This window comes from Hyaena hyaena, unplaced genomic scaffold (assembly GCF_003009895.1).
Source record: "Hyaena hyaena isolate Hyena2069 unplaced genomic scaffold, ASM300989v1 scaffold_92, whole genome shotgun sequence".
NCBI classification, from domain to species: Eukaryota; Metazoa; Chordata; class Mammalia; order Carnivora; family Hyaenidae; genus Hyaena; species Hyaena hyaena.
In genome coordinates, this window is record NW_024080723.1 from 1114307 (window position 1) to 1140666 (window position 26360).

Consider the following 26360-nt stretch of genomic DNA (forward strand, 5'->3'; position numbering starts at 1 on the left):
TCATTTTATATAGGACTTCTAATTTTCTAGTTCTGTTCATGAGATCTATATTAAAATAACTCCAAAGAAAAATATTTACTACCTGTAATGTTCATCATTTTGTAATAGACACTCCTTGGAGTGGTAAGGTTGCCTGTGTTGGCCACAGTAATTCACTGGTGAAGTCAGTTACCACAGCTTTACCAGCACCTTTTGATAGAGGGGGAAAAAAACAACAAATTAGTTTCACTGACTGTACAGTTTTGTTAATCATAAAGCTTCTTTTTAAAAGTGCTGATTGATTTTAAATAGTTGAATAGTTAGTAGTAGGTTAATGATTTAAATTTGTCCAGCAGTCCTCATATTTTTTCATGTATAACTTCTTGAAAAATGAGGATTTAGGTTTGATACAGATACAATGATTTAAGATCAAGAATTGTCTTAACATTTTTCTGCTGAGAAATATGTTCTTTAGTGTATATTTCTTACAACTCTCATGTGCAAATTGAATTGCTATTTAAAACATTAAATATTAAATCAGCACACTTAATTTTTAGGTTAACATTGGAACTATAAGAAAATAATTTATCAAAGTTTATTCAAGTACCTATTTGTTATCCTGCGATATCAATTATTTCTTTGTCTACTAATTTTTTCATGTTGTAATTGGGGCACATGTTTATGACTGGAAAATCAATATTTTAAATCAGTGTTTTAATTTTGTATTGACTAAGCTGTATTCTGAATTTTTTATTAATAGTTAAAAAGTGAAATTTAGTTTTTAATTTGATGATTCGTTTAGAACAATTTCAATCGAAGTATTGAGACACACAAATTTCTCACTTCTATATAATTAGTGTAATTTATTTACTTACAGGTACACTTTTCTTACCTGTAAAGTGAGGAAATCATCATTCTCAAATTGTTGATGTTTTCAGGGTTCAACAGATGAATATTACTTAAAACTTACTTTTTTTTTTAATTGACAATTTGGGTTTTTTTTTTCCTGTCAAAGAAGCTGCTAATATAATATCATATCATTTACCTGTGAGGAATCCAGTTATATAAATAACTTCCCATAGTTAGTGGTTGGACTTTGTCTTACTGAGTAAGTTACTGAGAATCTCTTAAGAAAATTAGCTTACAGTATATGGTTTACTGTAACTTATTTACAAAACTCTTCTTTAAGGTTGTATTAATATATGAATTTTCTGGCTTAAGTCATGCTCTTCCATCTTTTTAAATAGTTTTTAATAACAAGACCTTTTATTCTACATTGTATTACATATAGTGAATAGAATAATATGATTTAACATTTTTGGTAATTCATATAATATAAAGTTAATTACTATATTAGTTTTATATAAATTTTATTTGAAATAATATTATACAAGCATTTGAATAAGTATTCTAGTCTGACTAAACAAAATTGATTTTATCTCCCTTTGTTAGCTTAGAAGTACAGGTTTTTCAAACTAATTCAGGGAAAATATGTTAAATTACAAAAAGTTTAGGGTTTTGTGAAATACTAATAGTTATATAGGAACTAAGAGATGTATATCTGAGGTTACTTACTAGTTAAATAAACAGGATCTTAACTGTGACATACTAAAGTCCAATTTTTGTTAATGAGATGTCATGCTGAATGCTTATCAACTCTGGTAGGCTTAAAAAACTTGTCTTTAGATGCTCTTGATATTTAACCTGGTGGAATGCTCTTCTGTTTTAATCTTTGACACAATTTTTAGGCAATCTAATTTATTTAACTTGCTCAACAGCTTACAAGCAACTGCATGAAAAACTACTTGAAGGAAAGGAAAGGAAATGATACAGAAAGTATAATTTTATAGATTTTAGTTTGTTGTATATAATGATGAATTTCACTATTTAAATATTTTCCTAATTAATATTGTTATCACCAAGTATACTAGTATTTGAAAGGCACCCAGTCAATTAATTTTTTTCTTACATTCCACAGATGTGTTCAAAGCAACATTGTTTTGTTGACACAAGCCTTTAGAAGAAAGTTTGTCATTCCTGACTTTATGTCTTTTACCTCTCACATTGATGAGTTATTTGAAAGTGCTAAAAAGCAGTCTGGAGGAAAGGTAACATTTTTGATGTGAATATTTCCTAAACCTGTTATTCAATAAAACCAGCTCAACTTGAGGTATAGGAATTAAAGTTGTAGAGTTTTCTTGTGTTTTGCTAATTAAGAAATTTAAGTTACGTGAGGCTACTGGATTAAATCCTTTTAAAATACTTTATATATTCAACTTTGTTATTTGGGTTACAAAGAAATCTTAAGTTTAAGAATTCTTTTTCATTTTCAGATGATGGACATGGCTGTAAACCTTTAATTAATAAAAAAGTAATGTTATTAAGAATTTCTATACATGTGACATCCTTGAACATTAAATATTTCTAGTTTTAAAAATTCTCTAACTAAAATACTAAGGGCTATTTTATTTTTTTCTCTATATTGAAAATTTTTAGATAATGAAACCCTGCTATAATAACTTTGATTAAAGAAATTATATTTCTTTATCTTTAAAAAAATCACGTCTTGGTTTCTTTTTTAGACTGTGCTTTTCTAGGATGAGAGAATACATAGGAAAATATACAGGATGACAGAGACTGAGAGAAGTCAGTTAAATCTCATCTATATTATAGATATAATATATCTCAAGTCTCTTCTGCTCTTAGTTTTTATAAATATTGTTATAAAAGACCACAAAGCACTGAGTACTATAAAAGAACCTAGCTAAATTGAGATAAAATTTTTGGTAGAAGAAATATTATTTGCCTGTATTCTGTTATTTTTTTCTGATATTTTATATAGGTTGCGGATTATATTCCTCAGCTAGCCAAGTTCAGTCCTGATTTGTGGGGTGTGTCTGTGTGTACAGTAGATGGACAGAGGTGAGTTTATTTCAAATTCATGAAAACCAACTTTAAGCCTTAAATTTTGCATAACAGTGAGCATGAGGGAGAGAAGAACATCTTCTGTGATAGAAACTAGCCATAACATGACACAATTCAAGAACGTAAATAAGTTTAGATTTTAATTTAACTCCTAAAAACTTAATTGAAATAATCGTAAACTAAATTTTATGAGACATTTCATCTTTTTCACAGCTGTAGTCTTGTTATTTGAGTCTTTATTGTTCGAGTACCTGCAATTACAGTTTCCTTAGGAAAAGCAGACTTGTCAAACATGAAATTCTTCACTAATGAACTGACCACGCATAAAATTTGTTCACATTTTTCAGCTTAACATTAGTTAACCCAGCCTGTTATTGTCTTTGTTCCTCATGCTCCTGATGTGAGTGGCATGATAGTTAAGATCGTACATTATGATGATAATTTATTTACGCCTATCACTTGCAAAGTCAAGAATCATTTGCAAACTTGTAGAATCTCATAAGTTCATGAAAGTGATTTTTGGAAAGTATTCATGCGGTAGGAACAGCCGCTGACAAATGAGGATATAGAAGAATTAAAAAAGGATAATGAAGTGAAGGCACTTGGAGAGAGTGAGTTGGTTTTAAAATCAATGAATTATGTGAGGCCCTTGAAAAATTGATAAGAGTTCTGGTATATTTTTTCAAGAATGACTTTTTATTACGCTGTGAGTCAGTCATAAGGATTTATAATTGTGTTATAATTTGGTTTTGTCAAGTCTGAAAAATTGTGCCAAAAATGAAGACTCAGTTTTTTTAATTCATTTGAAGACTTAGCTCAGAGTTATGATCTTTGTGTTTTGTTTCATTTTTATTAAGTATTATTTCTTTAAAAAAATTTTTTTTTATGTTTATCTATTTTGAGAGAGAGACAGAGTGAGCAAGGGAGGGGGAGAGAGAGGGAGAGAGAATCTCAGGCAGGCTCTGCACTGTGAGCACAGAGCCCAATGCAGGGCTTGAACCTCTGAACCGTGAGATCACGACCTGGCCAAAACCAAGAGTCCGATGCTTAATTAACTGAGCCATTCAGGCGGTATTATTACTTTTTTAATTAAAATGTGATTGACATAAAATAAGGTGTGCAGCCCCTTAAATATTTACAGCTTGATGAATTTATATCAGAGATGTAATTTTGTCCTAAATTTTGTTAAAACTAGAAATCATTTGGCCTTATAATTCCTTGTCTTTTTAAACTTAATATCCCAGTTATAGCTTCTCCAATTATTAAATTTTGATCTTTTAAGTACCTTCATTTTAAGAGATCTTTTTATTTTTTACTAATTTTCTTTCTCAAGTATTTACAGTAAAAAGACATATGGCTTCGCCCATTCCTTCTTAAGGTATCTGAGGCCCAGAAAGTTCATCTAATAGTGGAAGAGGTAAAACTAATGCCTAAGTCTCTGAACTTCTTGTTTGTTGTTGTCTCCATTATGACAAGCTTTTATCCTAATCTGGGCCTCTAAAATGTTCTAAACAGTCATTGTGTATTGAATTAAATGTTGGGTGCTATGAAAGGGCATACATCTATGAGAAAAATATGGCTTTATTCTTACAGACCAAATCTAGTTGGGAGTGATAGTCCTATTTTTGTATTTGGAGGAAATGGTTTATCAGGTAATGGGAATTTTTATGTTTGGAGGAAATGATTATAATACAAGGCTTGCACTTGCAGATGATTTTTCTCCCCCCTTTTTTTTTTTTTTTTTTTTTTAAGAGAGAGCACCAACAAGCATGTGTTCATGTATGTGCATGAGTATGGGAGGGGCAGTGGAAAGGGTGAGAGAATATTATGCAGGCTCCATGCTCAGTGCAGAAACTGATGAGGGACTCGATCTCACAACCCTCAGATCATGACCTGAGCCAAAATTGAGAGATGGATGCTTAACTGACTGAACTACTCAGGCACCCCTGTTTTTTCTCGTCTTAAAGATTCTATGTATATCGATATGATTCTTTTGGTTTACTTTTCTTATGTGGAGAATTGTAAAAGTTGACTTTGGACTAGAATGTATGTATTTTTATTTATTTAAAAAAATTTTTTTTAATATACTTTTGAGAAAGAGAGAGAGAGACACAGAGTGAGCAGGAGAAGGGCAGAGAGAGAGAGGGAGACACAGAATCTGAAACAGGCTCCAGACTCTTAGCTGTCAGCACAGAGCCCAATATGGACTCAAACTCACGAGTCTTGAGAGATCGTGACCTGAGCCAAAGTCAGACGTTTAACTGACTGAGCCACCCAGATGCCCTAAACATGTATTACCCAAAGGTAGTTAAGATAGGCTTTGGAAGGTTTTAGAATGATTGTCAAGTTGGACTTATGGTCTGAATTAGAAGTAATTCATAAACAAGATAGGAAAAATATACTTTTGCTGTCTATATATATGTATTTATTTTCCATAATATACTTACAGGAGAGGTGGCCCTCTGATGTTTCTTAGCCCTCTGATGTTTCCTCTAATCCCTTTTAGCCCAGTAGTGGTTATTAATAGTATCCAGTTTCACTATGAATGAGTTTCACTCTAAAGGAATGAGTGCCTGGTCTGTGTTGGGGCAGAGTTCAGGGCATCTGGGATACCAGTGACTAAACATTATAACATGGTCAGTCACAGGTTTTCCATTTTTTAACCTATTCTATTCTCCTATGCATCCCAGTTTGGTAACATATAAAGCTTTCTTTTTCTCTTGTTTAGAAGTGGTAATGGTGATAATGATGCCATTAATGCCAGCTCCAGTACACTTTATAAAACTGGGTACTATTTCTTTTAACAGGGCTGAAATTGTGCATAGATATGAATGAGGTATTTAGAGGCAAGGTTTCAGAGAATGGTGTTGAATCCAAACTGAACTCTGTTTAAAAACTAATAAGCATGGTGTAATCATGATGAAAGCTGTAAGTGAAGAAGTGGTTGACTGATTTCTAACAGGGCTAGTTCATTTTCTATGATTGAATACAGGTGGGAGTAAGGATGGCCATATCCTCTTGCCCTCAGAGGAAATTTTTCACATTATTTTGTTATTATCTAATCCTGAACCATTCTATTACCTGAATACTTGTAAGCTTTTGCCTATTTTGCAGCATTCTTCTTAAAAAATTTATATTTATTCTTTAATATCCAAGTAAACTTGTGGTTGAATTATGGGAAAACCTTTATGAATTAGAATTAACATGTAAAAAATAACTCCAATTATTTAGATATTTTCCAGCTGATACTATTTTTTAAATCTACTTTTAAATAGGCATTCTATTGGAGATACCAAAGTTCCATTTTGTCTTCAGTCCTGTGTAAAACCTTTGAAATATGCCATTGCTGTTAATGACCTTGGAACAGAATATGTGCATCGATATGTTGGGAAAGAGCCAAGTGGATTAAGATTCAACAAACTGTTTTTAAATGAAGATGGTAAGAAAAAGAAACACCTCATTTTCCTATTTAAATCTCAGAAGTTTTTTTGTTTTCTTTTTTCGAAGAAAATTAAAAGTATTAATATTTTTGTTTTTATTTCTCATGGAATTTCTGTAAAACCCATAGACCTGTTAAAAATGTATTTTTAGGCTTCTCATATCACTGGAAATTGGGCTAAGGTGAAGATGAGGGCAGGGAATAGAATTTTCACTTCACTTTATAACCACGTATAGGAGAATGTCTTGTAGTGAAATCTCACAGTATCTGGGATTTGCTCTAAAATAATTCAATGAGTATCTCTGGGATTGCTAGGTGTGATTATAACTATATGTACGTAATTCTTGAGGCCAACTGTAAGGTGTTTGTTCTTTTTACTTTTCTATATTGTATATATTTGAAAACTTCCAACATAACAAGTTTTTATGGTGGTCCTGGTTGAACTAATGAATAATTGTGCTTTTTCTCTTCCATAACATTTAATATTTGAAAGAATCATCTTGCATTAAGTAGTTGGATAACTAACAAGTCTTACTACTTAATGGGAATTCAAAAGCAAAGTGGGAGGATAAAGATAGTACTTTTGATCTGATAGAGGTTTTAAATCTGAACACCAGCCTATGTATTGGTTTCTATATTTTAATCTTTCAGACATATGCTAAGCTCCTCTTTTTTTTTAAGTCTATTCATTTATTTTGAGAGAGAGAGAGAGAGAGAGAGCATGTGTGAGTGGGGGAGGGGCAGAGGGAGAGAGACAATCCCACGCAGATTCCATACTGTCAGCACAGAGCCCACCACGGGGCTCAAATTCACCAACTGTGAGATCATGATCTGAACCAAAATCAGGAGTCCAACGCTTAACTGAGCCATCTGCCACACCCCACTAGGTTCCTCATTTATGACGAGTTAAGACAATTGAAGAAACAAGAAAGAGTGGGGGCGCCTGGGTGGCTTAGTCCGTTAAGCGTCCGGCTTTCACTTGGGTCATGATCTTGTGGTTTGTGGGTTTGAGCCCCGCGTCGGGCTCTGTACTGACTGCCAGCTCAGAGCCTGGAGCCTGTTTCAGAGTCTGTGATTCCCTCTCTCTCTGACCCTCCTCTGCTCACGCTGTGTGTGTCTCTCTCTCTCCTAGAAATAAATAACATTTAAAAAAAAATTAAAAAAAAAAAAAAGAAAGAGTGAAGAAGTTCAGTGGTTGCAGTAATGGTGGTGGTGGTGAAAAACAGTTTTTTAATGAAGTTAAAAGAATATTTCTTTGTGTTTTTCTGTTTGTTTTGGGAGCTACTTCATTTTCTTACCTGTTTTACCATAATCTTTCTGTCTTGATGCTACATTTGATTTTATGGAGATTATCATAAACTAGCAATTTCAGTAAGGACGTCATATGCAGAAGTACCTTATTTATCTATTAAACTCATTGACATGCAGATTTACTATGGAAATAATTGATTTTTTTTCTGTTAGGATTAAACATTTTATAATATTTTCCTATGCAAGTCAAACTAGAATATCTAGGTGGTTCTGGTGAATTGATTGATTTTGAGAGGTATTTAAGAATAGAAATGAAAAGATATAGGAATTTGTGAAGAAGTATTTGAGAAAGAAAACTAAATAAAATGGGCATGGAGTAAGTGAACTTAACATAGTAACATATTGTTTTGCTCTGTACATTTATGGTTTTAGAAATCATAGTTTACTGATAGTAATCTATAAGAAAAAAAGATAAGAACTCAGTAATTTAGCACTGGTTTATAATAATTGAAATATGAAGTTTAAAAAGAGGTTTTATCTTGATATTCTTTGACTTTTTTCCAAGCCAATACCTCTACCTGAGCCAATACCAGGAGTCTTAGAAGTAATGGGAAAATGAAGGCCTCACTATACCATTCCTTTCCAAGTTCTGCATAGGTTCTATGCTCTAGAGTTTAGGTTTTGTTTTAAACTAGCCCCAGCAAAAAACAATTTGTAGGTCCTTTTCATATTTAAAACTTCAAGGATAGGTTTATGGTGAAATTATACACTTTGTATATGACTGTGTGTGCTTCTAGCATTATTATAAAATTAAAAAAAAAACATATATATTGTCCTAGCTTTATAAGAGTGTAGTAAGGTAGAATTAATGTGAATATAATGGGTAAATAAATTACAGTATTCTTTTATCTTAGAGAAAGTGTGTGAGTAGGGGGAAGGGCACAGGGAGAGAGTGAGAATTACTTAGCATGGAGCCCAACACAGGGCTCTGTCCCACAACCCTGGGATCATGACCTGAACCAAAATCAGGAGTTGGACCCCCAACTGACTGAGCCACACAGGTGCCCTGTAGTACTGTTGTAATATTGGTAGTTTTACAATGCTTTACAACATAAAAATGTTTTAGTCCTGTGGTGGAAAGTTGGCTGATACTTACTGTCATTATAAATGAGGAAATAAGTTACTCGATGGAGGTACTAATTTTGGAAACCACCATCTCCTAGTGAAGTCTTTTTGTGTCTTAGAGTAGAAATTAGGTTAATCAACAAATACATATACAGCCTACTTATCCTATATTAACAGCTGTGGAGGGTAAATGGACCCTGGTTCTTAGAGTAACTTATCTAGCTAATACTAAAGGATATGGGAAACAATTACATACATCTGATACATGGAGAAAAAAGACAAACTTTTATCTTATAACTGTATAATTGACAGAAGCCAAAATGTATATGTTAGTTTGTATTGTAGAGGATTTGAGAAAGAAGAGGAGTTGAATTAATTTACATGAGGAAGACCAGAGTGAATTGTATATACAAAGAACAAAGTTTGGGTGGTTGGGTAAATGGGTGCTGTGGGATTAAACACTATATACAATATACTCTAATTTTTGTACGGTTCTTAAAAATTCCAGTATAATACTTAAAATATAAATATTCATATTGAACTGTGAAATTAATACTTTTTAGATCTTTAGTATATGCATTAGCAACCTTTGACTTAGCCTCAGTTATGAACCTCCTCTTTCTAAGGTTCATATTTGCTTAGTTTGAAAAGCTTTTGCTGGTAAAATATGAAAGCACTTTCTGCATGTTTTGTTCCTTTGGAAAGAATAAATACTAAAATTAAACAGTTCTGTGCCTTCTAGTTAAAAGTGCCCATCAATTTCAGATGTGGCCCATGTCCATTTTGTCATTATACCAAGCTAATATATGCCATTACTTCAGGTGGTAGCTTTTATTAATTAAGTTTTATTTCTGTTGTCATGAGTATTTTTAAACTAAAAATTCTAAATGGAATCTTTTTACCTCTACCCTCCTCCCTATAATGGAGAAGGAAACAAGTAGATTTCATAGTGATAAGTTTTAGACTGAGGTTTCAGACTGCAGTATTGCTGGTGTTATAATATCTGGTGTATTTCTAAATACTAAGGTATCTGCCTTTTGAGCCAAAGGCAGAGAGAACAGTTGCTTACATATGAAAATTGCACTGTCATACCATGAAATGCATTAGTGTTCTTTGAACGATCTTCTTGAATGCAGCTTTTGTGGTATTTGCAGAATCTTTGTGACTTAGAAAATATTAAGTGCACACATTTATGTGGTACCATTTGGAATACACACATTAGCTGCCTCCTAAGGCCCTAGAGCCTAAACATAATGTCAAAAAACCATGAAAGGACAGACACGTAAACGTCTATACAAATACAGGTGTAAACTCATTTAGCACAGCCTGATTTCTGTATTCTGATTTCTGTCTATATGTTGGGGTTTTTTTTCTTTTTCAGGTGAATAATACTGGAAAATTTTGTTTCTTGGCTCCCTCTTGCCACATAGTACTATTCTTTGACACTAATTGCTCTCATTTTGTGTGATCTCAGAGAAAGCAAATTTCTCTTAGCAAGATTTGGAATAGGCAAAATCTTGATTGTAAATACTCTGATATTATACTAAATTTTAACATTTGGAACTAATCATCATCATAGGTAACCCAAAATGTATATAGCATTTGAAGCATAGCTACTAAATCACATTGTTGATCTTACATTGAAGGAAACTGGTAGACTATAAGTTACCTAATCTTTTGTCTGTCTTTTTTAAATTAACGAAAATTTAACAACTATATTGGGAAGTACTTTATATGCCATACAAGTGGTATACAATTCATAGATTTATTTATGAGAGAGAGAGAGCGCACCTGAGCACATGAGAGGGGGAGGGGCAGAAAGAGAATCCCAAGCAGGACCTGCACTGTCAGTGGAGAGCCCATTGCGGGGCTCAAACTCATGAACCGTTAGATCATGACCTGAGCCAAAGTCAGACACTTAACAGACTGACCCACCCAGGCAATTTTGGGACACTTTTGTCACCCCAAAAAATACCCTGTACCCAGTGAGGACATTATATATAAATGAAACCCTATGCTATTTGGTCTTCTGTGACTGGTCTGTCTTACTTGGCATGTTGCTTTTAAAGTGCTTTCATGTTTTGCCATGTATCACTATTTCATTTTTTAAAAATTGCTTAATAATGTTATATTTGTAATAATATCATATCTTGTTTATCTGTTCATCAGTTGACAGGACATTTGAGTTGTTTTTCACTTTTGATTTTTATTAGTAATAATCTTGTGAATGTTGGTGTACAGGTATTTGTGTGCACATACATATTTATTTCTCTTGGTTATATACCTGGGAATAGAATTGCTGGGTCATATGGCAACTCTGTTTAACAGTTGAAAACTGCCAGGCTGTTTTTTACAGCTCAGTAATTTAGTCATAAGTTGGTTCATCTTACAGAAGGTAACTTGCTTAAAATTTAAGGAGGCTAATAATATAGCAATAACTTAATATTCTGTTGGATTTGTCAAGTTAGATAAGAAATTTTCTCCACCCCCACAAATAAATCACTATCACAGACAGATAAATTAGTAATTGTGCTTTTAAATAATGTTTTCAGTGCCCTAAGAGGTTTGTGTTTGGCATCTTTGCAATGCCATGAATGGAATGTAGTCAGTTGAGATTTGAAATTGTATTTGTTGTAAGAATTAGAAGAGGTAGGATTTGGGATGAATTTAAATTTTAAGTGATTTTTTAAATAACATCTTCATTGTCAGGAAATATAGGAAGAACAGAGAATACAATTCAATCCCCTGTAATATTTTTATAATATATCCCTTTATAGTATTTGTTTTCTTTTCTGTATATGTATGTGTATATACATAAAAACAAAAATAAAGCACTTTTAAAAAGCAAAGTATGCTTTTTTTCAAAGCTATTTTTATAGTGACGTTACTTGAATGCCTAAGGGTGTGCTCAATACATTAAAGCATTTTGTGTGTGTTAATTCATTCAAGCATTAGGTTTCACTGAGTGGTTGGTGCTATTTATTACTCCTAATTCATAGTGAGGAAATTGAGGCACAATGAAGTTCAGTTACTTGCTCAAGGTCAAATAAATGGTAGAGTTAGGAAATTTGGTTGTACTGTTATACTACTATTCACTATCTTTCTATACATGAATCTTTGTTTTCCTATGTAACTGTTATGGAAGTATATTCCTGGTTTGATAAATAAGTGACTTAAATGCATTCCTTCACCCTTTTTGCCCCTCCCCCAAAAAGAACTGTAACAATGTCTTACATAAAGAAAATAAATACATGTTCATGAGAAGTACCTATGCATCATGGAAAATGATATCAGATATTCAAAATAATGCTGTTTTTATATTTTACAGATAAGCCACACAATCCTATGGTAAATGCTGGAGCAATTGTTGTGACTTCATTAATAAAGGTAAAATGTTGACAATTCCTTTTAACCTAGTAAGTTTTTAAAAATAACTAAGGCATAAATTAGATGAATATTGGATTATTTGTGTAGAATTGTGAAAAGTTTTGGTGTTAAAAATTAATCTTATGGTAAAAAGTTAAGATATATATTTACTTTGAAATAAGTGTAATTTCAAGGACAATATTTAAGACAGATGACTCATTGTAAGAGTTACTCTTGACCTGAAGATCTGCCAAAAAATCAAAAAGAAGTCTCTGCTGAACAGTAGGCACAGAGGTTATTCTTCTGAAAGCTTTGATATTTTTTTCTTCCTTTTCCTTTTGACTCTTCGAAAATGAACAGATGTAAACACAATTAAAAGCATTTAACTGTTTACTGCTTGTCATCAGTATATGTAGGAACATTTGTTCTGGTACTTTGTCTTAAGACAAAGTACATTTACCCTTGAATATTCTGAAGTCCTTTCTACTCAGGAGCTACATTCCAATTTTTATTTGAATTTCTTTCATTTGTTTTGCTTATCATAACTAAAATAAGTAAGACTTATTCCAATTATTAAGTTATATAATTTTTCTTATGCTTTGTTTTACATTGTATATTTTGATTGTTTTAGTGTCTAGTTTGCCTTAATAATTGGAAGCTCTGTTGTTGTTTGGAATAAGTATTTGAAAATGGTTTTATTGTGTGATACTGCTTAGATTTTTAATTCCTAATTATAAATTTCATTGATATTTAAATATATTTCATTTATGTTTGGAACATTTATATACTTCAATAAATCTATGCCTATCTTTTCCAAGCATGAAAAAAACATAACTACATGGCTTTATAGGTGTATTAGTAAGGATGTGATGCCCTGGTTACACAGAGAGTGTTTGGATATGAATTATGCCTTTGGCCCAGTTAAAAATATATATAATTTGTATCTAGAAATCCTCTCCTTCATGAATTTTATATGTTCATGAGAAAAGGCTTTAAAATAGAAGACTACTATCATAAGAATTAGGTACGTTTAGTTGTTATTTTTGGGCAAATACTTTGTGTTTGGCCCTCGTAATCCTTGTAACTCTAGTGAAGTAGGTATAATAACCAAGTATTAATTTTTAATGTACCTAATTTTAATAAGCTATGGAAATTTTTATTTTGCCTATTATAATATCTATTTATAACTTTTACATAAGATAAAAGTTGTCATCTTGAGGTAATAGTATTTGTTTATTGTAGAAAATTATAATACAGATCTATATGAGGCACAGCCCTTCCTTCAGGTAGCTTACCTTGTAGGGTGACATAGACACAAGTAAATGGGCCCTTAGAGTAAAATCCAGTGAACACTGCAATAAGAGAAAAGTGTAATTAATAATTGTGTATATTTGAACAAGTTAACTTAGAGGTAAGGAAAGTTATGATAATATAATGTATGTGTTTAATGCTTGATGAGAAAACCACTAGAATGGTTCCAAACCTTTTTTGAATCTTCCCAGAAAAATGTTCACATACTATGATTTTCTATAAACTGGGGGAATTCACAAACCCTTTGAAACTGATCCATGAATATCTTTAAGAACTCTTACACTGAAGAAAGATTAACATAGCACACCAAATAGTATTTTCAGAAAGGGCATATGTATAAAATTAAAAGAAGCCTTTCTTAACTGCATGCAATTAAACATCTTCTGTTTAATGATTCATGGGTATCATATATACTACACTGAAATGCTGCATGTGAGAAATGCATGTCTGGTCATATCACACCATCACTTTATTAGTTTTACTTACCATGTTTAGTCATGAGCCGTGAACGGTACATTTAGCCACATTAATGAACACATTAGAAACAGTTAAAAAAAACGCATACATAAAAGTGTGGGTCAGTGTCCCAACAGTGCAAAAATTTAACTGAGTCATCTTGTATTTATAAATTTGATCAGTGATTTTAAATGTGTAAACATATTTAATTTACTGGCAAAGTTGAAAATAAGGTTTTGGGGTATAGTTCGTATTTAAGGTCACTTTCTTAGACTTTTTTGTTTTTAGAAGTATTTCACAAGTTTCTTTCTTTTTTCTTTTTTCTTTATTGAAGTTCATCTAAATCTTGGAGGGGTAAGCCTTGTATATCTCTGTAAAACTGCCCCAAAATGTAGTACTTTTCTTAGGCTGTTTTTTAAAAAGAATCCAGAGCTCCTCTAAAGATCTGTATGTAATTTATGCAAGTTCTATGATCACAATATTATGTATTGGTAATCAAAATTGAATTAGCAAAACCATAGCTGAAAGGGTCTTCAAGTCCAGCCTGTATTCTTAATGTAGTTACAGTGAGGAAACGAGATGAGATGAGGGCTAACAGCAGAAAAGTTGGGCTTGAGCTAAGTCTCCTGGTTGGTTTGCTCTTCATTAGAATTCACTCTGCCATATTTAATGTGTTTCCTGTTTCTTTTGATAACATCTTTGTCTTTACCTAGCATTGTTATATTGTCCTAAAGGAAAAATTTTATTTTCTTAATTTTAACTTGTACAAATAATAACTTACTGGCTTAAAAGTCACATCTGATTTTTCGTGGGTGTAACATAGTTATTCTTTCGACATTAGTCAGTGCCTACTATCTATCTGTAAAGGAACTAAGCCTTTTCTCAAGGAACTTGCATTTGAGTACCCCAAGCGTGGATATTTTACCATGGCTACTAGATGTGAATTTTGTTTTTTAGCTCTTAGTTGATAACCATAAGGCTATTTTTTTCTTTCCAACTTAAACTTTATTATGGTGCTATTAAAACATTCTCATGTTAGTCTTCTCCCACACACTCAAAAAATTAAGTAGAGTCTTTAGTAAGACTCTTTATTTCTTAATTTTGTAGTATTGATATTTTTTCCTTGTAGGATTGGAGATGATCCTCAGGAAATGGGGGAAGAGGCAGAGCAAATGTTCAAAAGGATTAGCAGATTGTGGAAAAAAGGAGGATTTGGACAGAAGGAACCTGTTGCATAAATTCTTAACTACTAAACTTATAGGAAAACTCGAATATTTAAAATTTTAAACAAAGCTATCTAGGTAAATACCTTCCAAAAAAACCCAAATGTCATTTTGTACTTAAAATGCACATAATTTTAAAAACTATAAAAGTAATATTCTTTGTGGTAATGACTGAATTTAAAGGAGTACTTTTTGATGTAGTTTGTTTTATCTGATAATAATATGGTTGCTTGATTTAAAAGGAAGAGTAAATAATTTGAAAGGAGCACAATTACTCTGGATGAAATAGCTGTATACTTAATATAATTTTTTTTCTTTGCAGAGCTAAAAACTTCAACTAATTTCAGTTTAAAAGTTTAGATCTTCTGGTAACTTGATGGTTAGGGTGGGAAAATGAGGAAGACATACTACAAGATAATTGCCATAGTTCTGCTGTTTTGTTTTGTTTTGTTTTGTTTTATTTTATTTTGCTTTGGATTTGTTTATTTTGTTTTTTTACTTTAAAGGTAAAGAGTAAGTTACAGTGTCTTCTATGTTTAGTCTCTGTATTCTAGTGATACTTTCCAGTTTTTGTCGTTTAAAGAAGCTTGATTTTTTTTTAATCAAGTATTTTTAAATTTAAAAAATCAGATTTTTTTCTCTCTCATATTAAAAAATAATTTAATCGTATTCCATGAAAATAAGATGAATTTAGTTAGTATGTATGTAGTGCTCAGTTTGGTTATGTTAGCAATCACTTGTTGGACTTGTGAGCCACACTTTTAAGTGGTTTGTGGCTCTGCAGAGTACTAGGTGATGCCTTAGACTTGATAATTTTATTGTGGTGGTGTTTTAGTCATTCCATGTTTATATCAGTTGGTTTGAGGTGTTCTTTTTTTTTCTGTGAAAGATAATTTATTGACACCAAAATTCACTTTTCTCTTACTTTATATTTATTACCTATATATATTAGAGTTACCCTATATATATTAGGGTTAATCTGTAAAATAGTAGCTTTAGAACATTTTTTACCTATAATATCTATTTTAAATCTTCTAACTATTATTTAGCTTTGAAGCATATTCTGTGGCAACAGTAAATTAAATGTGTTCTATAAACCATTTTCAGTTACCTCTTTTTGCCTCTGATGCCTCTTTCCTCTGTGATCTCTAATTTTCAGTTGGCTTTTACACCTCCATTCTTTATGAATGGAATCGTGGTTTACTTACACAGTAACTCTGATTAATGCATTGACTTCAAATGAGTCATGTTAATATTAAACTTATTAGCAAATGTCCCTATTAACAGTAGTATTTTCACCTGTGTTGTAGTGTATAATACATAATTCAGTTCAGAAGTATGTTGTAAAAAGAGCTTATAAAAACTTCAATATAGTTATATTAATTCTTTTAATAGCCAGTGTTAAAAAGTCAGTGCCTCTTTATCATGTTTTCATTCATAAAGTTTTCTTCAATGAAATGGAAATTCTTTAAATTAGTGTAGGTATGTTTACAGAAAAGTTAACTTGTATAATTTTCTAGTCTCAGGATCTGATTAGTAACTACCTTATTCAGACAAACCATGTAGTTTGCTTTTAGAAGTCATTTGATCTCCAGGATCCTGGAAATCTTCTTTAATACATGAAAAGTACTTTAGAAACTTCTTTATCTCTACTTCCCCAACTTAAAAGTAAATAATCAGTCATTCCTCATAATCGTTGTGTAGCTCTTTCTGCCCATACGTCCTGTCCCCTTGCTTTAATAAAAACACCTTTTCTCACTGAAAAAAAATTGACATGGTGAATGGATTTGATAAATCATTTGGTAAATATATTTTCTCCAATTAAGTTTTCCTACTGTACGTAACTATATATCATCGTAACTTTCTCTAAGATTAAATAACATATAAAATAATGATTGTACAGTGATTTAAAACTAGGATAAACATTTCCCTGGTTATGGGAATTTTTTTCCAAGAGATAGAGGGGCATTGATAGTTTTAAGACTATCAGTTTCCAAATCTCAGTTTCATTTTTTTTTTTATGATTTATTTATTTCTGAGAGAGAGAGAGAGAGAGAGAGTGTGAGCAGGGGAGGGTCAGAGAGAGAGGAAGGATACAGAATCTGAAGCAGGCTCAAGGCTCTGAGCTAGCTGTCAGCACAGAGCCCGACGCGGGACTGGAACCCATGAACCATGTGATCATGACCTGAGCCAAAGTTGAATGCTTAACTGACTGAGCCACCCAGGCGCCCTATCATATATGTCTTCCTTAAAATTAGTCTGCCTTTGGTCCACATTTCCTCCCATTTTTCAAAAGAAGGCATACTTTTCATTTGTACCAGTTTTTACTGTGGTACACTGTTTCAGGTTCTAAAAACCTCTTGGGCCTCAGCAAAAGAGAACATTTTGAAATTTTGGAGTCAGTGTTACTGAGAACATGAATCATCATAATGAGTGGGAACAACCTTCTTGTATACTAGGTTGTTTCAGGTCCTTGGTTTCAACAAAATGGACAGAGGATCTAATCAAGTTGTTAGTTATTAAGAACATTAAGTGTAAATTTTATGGATGGATTACTGTGTGACTTTTATATGTAATATGGCTATGTAAAAGAATTGAGTGATATTGCTATAACAAAACCTTTTCTATTTCTGTCTATTCATCTGTTGTCAGCAAGATTTCTCAACTCGTACATCTGTCTATAAAAATTTTAAATAGGAAGATAGTTAATCTCTTTATTCTAGCAATAGAAAATATCCAGTTATACATGAACTAATTAGAAATCAATGGCTATTTCAAAGGGAAAAGAATATTCTAAAATAACAGTTTTGTAAATTAACATGGGACATTATTAACAAACATTTTTTTCTTTAACTTTTTATGAAAAATTTCAAGCATACACAAAATATGATAGTGTAACTAGCCCCCATGTACCCATTCTTGGCTTCTAATTTTCATAATATCTTGTCCTCCACCCCTCTGTACCCTACTACTAGATGATGATGGATTTTATTTTTACAGTATGTATTTTTGCTTTTAGGGAGTTTACTCTATTTTGTATGTGTATTTTTTTCTAACATCTTTACAAATAAACTTTCTACTGTTATTTTTTTTGAAATTAAAATAACTTGACATTTTATAATGATTATTAGATCCCATATATTCCTGGGGTACATGAAATCTTTCCAAGAGATGAAAGGCAAATATATTTTGTTGACTTAGTAAAATACTATTTTCAGGATAGATAGTAAGAACAAACATTAAATAAGTGCTTTTACATTTAAATGGGGAAATTTTGGGGAGAGACTTTTCTTGCCCAAGAAAATCAGATAGTTTATTTTGCCTGTTTATATAATTCGCCTAGGACATTTCAAGTAGTTTATCCAAAATGTTATATGATTGACATTGGTAAATATCAGTTTTTTAAAAATAGCATAGAAAAAACTTAATTGTGCTTTAATTTAGTAAGCTATGAAGTAGATCAAGCATGCGACCATAGTCTAGAGTTGAGACAGTTTTTTTTTCTTTTTATTAAACATGACAGCTTAAAGAAAATTTGTATTTGTTTTGTAGGGCACAGTTTAGGTCAGAGAATGAAAGTTCAGTATAATTTGCTTATTTTACATTGATTAATTGTATAATGGTAATTATCCATGTAACATCCCAATGCAAATGCTGACATCCTTTTCCAAAAGAGTTGTTTTTTTTTTTTTTTTTTTATGCTTTTTCAAAGGTTAAAAAGGTTTTTGTGGTTTAAATGTTGTTACATATTTTACAGCATTAGGATCTATGGAATATTTTGACAACTGCAACAGTTCAATGAAGTTGGTAATTTCTTCTTTTAATTATTTTTCATTGAACAGCTTTGGAGTTACATTTCTACATTTTGAATTCTGGTGTATTATAAGGAAAGAAAACTTAAAATATGTCAAAGGGTACTTTAGAGAAAATACATAGATAGTGATTACAATATGGCTGTAGCTAAATTATCCATCATTATCTCGTTTAAGCTCTGTTAATGCCTGATTTTGATGAACTAGTGTGGTATTCTTTTCAACTACTGATTGTATATGTGATTGGCATTCTTTGGTAAATAAGTTGATTTGTAAGGTTTCACAGCTTATCAGCCAGATCTTAATCCACTTGTAAAGTGGAAAATGAACCTGCCTTTATTCAGTTAAATAATTCTCTGGTACAGGTTTTCCCCATCATAATCAAATTTTAAAGTGTGATGTTTTGGAATTTTTGAGAGTAAAGCTTAAAAGTTTTGTTTTTAAAATTTTAGTATCAAATTATTTTAAACCTGTTTTTAAAATTAGAGATGTATTGTTTCTATTGGGTGCATATCACCAATTAATACGTTTGATTTCAGATCTACATCTTACTGCTTTGTAAACTTCGCCGAGGTAAAAATGAAACCATTTGGCTACTTGAACTGATCTACATTACATAGGTTTTTCCTATTGACATTTGCAGTAGCTAACATGTCAGAAATAGAAGTGATGAAACAATACATCTTCCATGCTCTGAATTGGCATAATGCTAAATTCTAACATAGCTAATTTCTTAAAGACTATGAAATATATATTTTTTAGTTCACATATTGGTAAAACAAATGAGATACGAAAGGTAGAGCTTTCTTTATACTAGCAAAATGTATGCAGGATGTTTGCATATACTAGAATTACAAAATATTAGTTTAGTTTTGCAATATAACTCATTTTTCTAATGCTAATACTGGTTTAAGGTTATTTTAAAAATATAAGTAGATTGTTCCTACTTGAATACCATAATTTATATTCAACTCTTTTCTAAGGGTGAAACTTTATTTTAAGTTTTTTTTTTAAAATATGAAATTAAGTAACATACATTCTAGCAGATTATGTGTTGTCATGAAAGATAAGGGGATTTGGGATAACTAAAATTCTGTAACTTTGGGTTGGGTAAAGCTATACTTAAAATAAAGCATTCCCTTTGTGATTCAGATCCATTGTCAACATTGGTATTAATAAAAGAACATGTAAAAAGTTTATGTAAATATTAAATTATTTTAGAAGTATTTCCTAGATTTAGAAGTACTAATGCACAGTATATTAATTATGATAGCAGTTTGAAATTTTGATATTATATTCACTTAAATCTTAAACTGTAGTGGTGCCTGTAATAACAAATTTATCTCATTTCTTTGCAGCAAGGAGTGAATAATGCTGAAAAATTTGACTATGTAAGTGCAATATAGAATTCAGTTTTCATGCTGTATTTACATTCTTTAAATACTTGTTTTTTAATTACTAATGCTTTCCATTTCTGGTTTATAGGTGATGCAGTTTTTGAATAAGATGGCTGGCAATGAATATGTTGGATTCAGTAATGCAACGTGAGTCTGATTTTTGACTTAGGATTTTATAATGGGCCAGTCCTCTTTCAAGTAACAAAAGTATCTAGATTATAAAATTCTATAAAAAATTTTTAATGTTTATTCATTTTTGAGGGGCAGAGCATGAGCAAGAGAGGGGCAGGAAGAGAGGGAGACACAGAATCCAAAGCAGGCTCCAGGCTCTGAGCGGTCAGCACGGAGTCAAACATGGAGCTCGAACTCATGAACTGCAGGATCATGACCTGAGCTGAAGTTGGACATTTAACCAACTGAGCCACCCAGGCGCCCCTATAGAATTCTGTTTTAAATACTGTTTTGTTCCCCCTACCCCAGCTTTTCACCTTTCTCTACATATATGATACACAGTGTATTTAGATTTAATCTGGTTTCCCTTGTTGATCCTAGGGCTTATTACTTCAGCGAAGAAATAATTACTTAAAAACATGGTCCATTAGAGGGGAGTGAATTATTTCTGCTGAGGGAAAACACTTACATGCTTTATATAGGTTGGATAAACTTCTTGTGGTTATAGAGTTAGAAGGGACCCCAACTTTCCCTAAATTACTGCCTACTTAACTTGATTTTAACCCCAATTTTTTATTTTGAAATTTGCCAGTCTGTAGAAAAGTTGAAGGAATAAGCAGTGAATATCTGGATATCTTTCATTTATATTTTCTGATTAATATTTTGTCTCATTTGCTTTTCCTCAACCTTTTTCTTTAGATAACTATTTAAAACATGTATTTCTACACACACACATACACACACACACAAATACACATTTTTTTCTCTGAACTGAGACATAAACTTGTAGACATCACAACACTTCACCCATAAATAACTCAACATGTGTATTCTAAGGTAAGAACATTCTCCTACATAACCACAATACCATTTGCACATTAATCATAAGATATCATTAATATGTAAATGTGCCAACTCTTTACCCCTTAAATGCCTTTTATGACCTTTTCTTCCCAGGAATGACCTTTTCTTCAAGGTCTGTGCATTACATTTATGTCTCTTTTGCTTTTTTAAAATAGAAAAGTCTGCCTGCCTTATGCCCTTGTTTTATAAAATTTTATTAAATGAATTTCTTTGAAGAGTGCCAACCACTTGTTTTACAAAGCATAAATAAACTTTCTCTGTGAAGGACTAGATAGTAAGTTTTTCAGACTTTTGGGCCCTGTAGACTCTGTTACAACTACTCATTTCTAATGTTTTAGCATGAAAGCAGCCATGGACAATATGAGGTTGTATTCCAAGAAACTTTATTTATAAAAACAGCAGCACGCTACATCTGGCCCATGGGCTATAGTGGATATTCCCCATTTTGAATTGGTCTGGTTGTTTCCTTGTGGTTAAATAAAGCTGAAACGGTTTTGGCATGAACACTAAATAGGTGATACTTTGTAATTCATGTTTCAGGAGACAAAAATTTTCAGGTTGTCTGCTCTACCAACTTTTATTCATCAACCTCAGTATCTTTCCAAGAAGTTTTTTGCGAATCTCATCTCACCTTTCTTCTGTGCTCTTGTTACCATATTTAATTGAGCTTACTTTATGGCTCGCTGCCTCTTCACCACCATTAGACTAAGACTTCCTTTACACCTGGATAGAAATGTCTTGCAATTCATTTTGCATTCCTGTTGCCTACCAAATAATAGCCACTTGATAGTGTTTGGTGAACTGAACTATATGCTAGGTACTGTGATAATGTAGTTAGTCCTTTGTGTACACAATGTTGATTTTTTTCTTTTTTAAGATGTGGCAAGTTGACAAGCTTATTTTCAAGAGCTTTTTCATATCTAATGTTGTTTTTCTGACCATAGACACATTAATGTGTATAGTTAGGAGGGACTGTCCCTGCCACCACCATTCCTCCTTGGGTCACCCACAGCTCCTCTTTTGTCAGCAACGTTCTGGACACTTGCAGGTTGATTTCTCAAATGTACTGTGCAAGTTAAATCTGTCTAAATTAAAACTCTTCTTTCTTCTCAAACTACCCTTTACCCCAGGGATTCCCACAGCAGTTGATACCATAATCCTTTCATTAGACTGCATTCGAAATCTTGACTTTTGTACCAGACTTCATTTACCTTTTCTCCTCTTTCCTATCAGGTTGGAAGACTTGCTAAACTGCTCTCATGTTTGGTCAAACCTCTTTCCATTCCTATCACCACTACCTAAGTTCAGCCTTTCTATGGCTCTATTATTCTGGTCTCCTAATAACATAAGTCATCCTTTCTTTTTCCCCTTTCCCAGACTGATGTCGGAGTTATCCTTCTAAAGTGTAGATCTGAAAAGGTAATTTGATTGAAAGCTTTCAAGCTTTCATTTGGTAGGCCATTAGGAGCCATTTTTAGCATTCATCAGTCTTGATAATGTGGTTCCAGTCTCCTTTGTTAGTTTGATGGTTCTCCACTTTTCACCATGAACCCTATTTCCCAGATACATCAGAATATGTGCCATTCTTCAGTGAGGTCCTGTCTTTTATACTTTTATAACTTTGTTCATGCTACATGGGATTTGCCACTGCTTAGGCTTCCCCCCGAAATCTGTTAATCCAACAAATGCTGAAAGGCCCATTTCATGTGTCCCTCTCTTAGTGAAATTTCCATGAATTCCCTCAGTTGGAATTGATTATTGTACTTTTGGAGGACCCAAAACATTCTACAGTTTTTTAGTGTATTTTTAATGGTGGAATAGTTGATAATTTTTAAATTAGCTTCTTTGTTCACAAAATATGAAGATGAGAAAGAGCCTAGCTCATTTCAATCCTTTTACAGCTGAAAAAATTAAGGCTGAAAGAATTGTCACTTAAATGACTTCCCCAAAACCAAATAGCTAGCCTATTGGCAGAACTGGGACTGGATCCTAGCAGTCTTGGCTCTTAGGTCAGTGTTCTTTATACTATACTTTGCTATTCAGTTAAACTACAGAACAATCTTACTTTTATAGAAAATAAGTAAATACAGCAATTTTTTTTCCTCCTAGGTTTCAGTCTGAAAGAGAAAGTGGAGATCGAAATTTTGCAATAGGATATTACCTAAAGGAAAAAAAGGTTTTTGAATTTTTGTTTCTATTTCAAATTATTGTTTTACTTAATAAAATACATAAACACGTATGCCAAGAACTCAACAACAGGTTTTAAGCAACTGTCTATTACTATTTATGGTTTAGAAGTTTTTCCAAAACACTCTTGAGTTAATTGTTTCAAAATGTTACTGTTAAGTCAATTTAATATCTGGCAGTATTCAAATATTTGGCTGGTTACATTAATGTAAGTTTTTCTTAAGGATTATCCCATTTTTCTAAAGTGTGATGCCAGACTATTGTTGATTACATTTGGTTTTTAAATTTTAGGTGGGTGGTCCTATATCTTGGTTTATGAATTATGAATCAGTTTCTCATTGTTAAACTAGTATCTAGAAATCTGTATATAATGTAGTTTTCCATTATTGCTCTTTATTATTTCATGTAAAAAGGGTGTAAACCTTTTTATAGGTTATGTGCTATTTTCAATTAATATGAAATCTTTAGGTATCACTATCTATGTGCATGTAATCTTGTTTTTAATTGCCTTTCTATTTTTTCAGTGTTTTCCAGAAGGCACAGACATGGTTGGTATATTAGACTTCTATTTCCAGGTAATTTAACTCTATGAATCATGTACATAAATGGAGGTGTCACATTGTGCAAAATATAGATGTCTCTGTAATCATGGGTCTAGGTTAAGATAAAATATATTTACCATTGACCTTCCAAAAAAAATCCTCATGAAAGACATTCTCATGTTTTTTTCTCCTAAAATCATGCCTTAGAATGTAATAATGTTTTTTTCTATAAAAACTTTATGATTAAGATGTGTCAAAAAATGGTTGTGTAATTCCAGAAATTGGCTTGTCGTTGTTAAAAACTAAGATGATTTCTTAGTTTTTAAATTTTGTTTGGAGGATTTATTTGTTTCCTCATTGGAGGGTTCATAGCCAACATTATTTTAAAGTGGTAGTTTCTCAGTTGGTTTAATTCATTTCTGGAGTGTCACATGGTGGGTTTTTCTTTTGTTTTTCTTTCTTTTTAAAAAAAATTTTCTTAATGTGTATTTTTGAGAGAAAGAGAGAGATCATGAGCAGGGCAGAAGCAGACAGAGAGGGAGACCCCGAATCTGAAACAGGCTCCAGGCTCAGAGCTCTTGGCACACAGCCTGACGTGGGGCTCACACTCACAAACTGTGAGATCATGACCTGAACCGAAGTCAGACACCAACCTACTGAGCCACTCAGGTGCCCCTATGGTGGTTTTTCTCTAAGTTAGTGTAGCTTCTCCACATTCATGAGTGAGCCACTCACATAATCTGCTGTGATTATAGAACTCAGTTTTAGAGAGCCTTTCCGGACAGCCCTCTTTTCTCCCTGTGTTTTCAGTTTAATTCATTCCTGCAGATGAACTGTAACAAATTAATTATTATTGATTTCTAGTTAATCTTACATTTGCCTGTCTTTACTTTTGAAGGTGCTTTAATTTCAATCTTGTAGTGATGTTAAAGAATATATAAGGGGAATTGATAATGTAGATTTTGATGACAGTTTGTGACTTGCCAGCGTGAAAAACTGTGAATCGAGAATCCAGACTGTCAGTATAAAATCAAGGTCTAATCTGACCACTTTTTAGCCATGTGATGCAGTTTCAATTACTTAGAACTAATTTCGTTATGTGTAGCATAACTTTCTTACCCTAACTTTCTGCATTATCTTGAAGATAACATGAAATGATATGTGTCAAATTCCTTTGGAGCTATAAGGTGTTCTATGAAATAATAGTGTCATTTACTTTTATTTCTTCCATACATTAATATTTCTTTTCCTTTGGTATAGATACTTTAGCTATTATACTAGGTCCTACTAATCTACTATGAAATTTCAGCACTTTAGGGTAAAAATCAAGAGAAAGCTGTAGAATAGAAGCCTTACTTTTTTGGAGAAGGGCTGCATGTAATTGAACATCTGATTGGGGTATAAAGAAAGTACTTTTAAATTGGGATTTGTCATATTTGGTATATATAGCATCTTATGACAAAAATAATTCCAATTAATACTAAGTATAAGTTAGGAAATGATCATTGGAGTTTAAATCTTACTTTTTTAGAAAGCTTTTCATAATTATATCTACATAAGTCTTTGTTATCTGTGTCAGTATAGGAAGTAGTTTCTGTAGCTTTGGAGAAATAAGGAAGAGGTTTTAGTATAAACAAGCAAAAGTGAAAGTCACTCAAAAGGGGCTCCCAGTCAGTTTCCTAATGCACTGTAGCTAATAAGTTTTCCTTCTTGCTCTTTCCAAACCTCTTTGTGCCTCTTGTAGAATCTTGAAAAATGAGTAAGGAAAGCTTGCAAGTTGATGACTCAGTCTTTTCTTCCTGCTCCCCCTTCCCATCTTCTTTCTCATCTACTTCCTCCCCTCTACGCTCCTCCCTACCCCCCAGTTTCGGTTGCTGTTAATGAAAAGTAAGATGGGGCATATTTATTGTTTCTGTTTTATGGGTAAATTGGGTTTGCTGTGGTAAACGATTTCCATTATTTTGATTATATTTAAGTGCAAAGATTTCATACTATTCTGTACTTGGACTTTGCCTTTTTTTATTCATCATAGTCTATCCAGCACTCATAATCAATATCAAATAAATATTTGAATATTAATAAGTGGTTTAAAAGGTAACATTTTGACTTAGGCACTCAGAGTATCCAGGCTAGAGTTGTCTTGGTTTCCATCCCTTAATTTTTTGCATGTTACTACATAGGGATGCTGAGCTTTATTATAGTGAAGATGTCAGTCATTTCAGCATCTTTTTTTCCCAGAGTAGCAATTTCTCATGTAAATAATATCTATCATGATACTAATGTATGTTGCTTTATCTTAAAAATATATCATG

The 26360-nt window shown here is 32.3% G+C and overlaps 1 protein-coding gene across 3 annotated transcripts in view; it reads left to right on the forward strand.

The window, feature by feature from the left end:
- GLS (glutaminase) overlaps nt 1-26360 on the forward strand; it is an 83707-nt gene that overhangs the window by 18165 nt on the left and 39182 nt on the right. For all 3 annotated transcript variants that reach the window (XM_039234687.1, XM_039234689.1, XM_039234688.1), the window contains exons 4-11: nt 1958-2087; nt 2822-2901; nt 6180-6343; nt 12048-12106; nt 20246-20278; nt 20373-20431; nt 23429-23495; nt 24031-24081. In XM_039234687.1, the coding sequence (XP_039090618.1) occupies nt 1958-2087; nt 2822-2901; nt 6180-6343; nt 12048-12106; nt 20246-20278; nt 20373-20431; nt 23429-23495; nt 24031-24081 (643 nt within the window). The remainder of the gene's footprint in view (nt 1-1957; nt 2088-2821; nt 2902-6179; nt 6344-12047; nt 12107-20245; nt 20279-20372; nt 20432-23428; nt 23496-24030; nt 24082-26360) is intronic.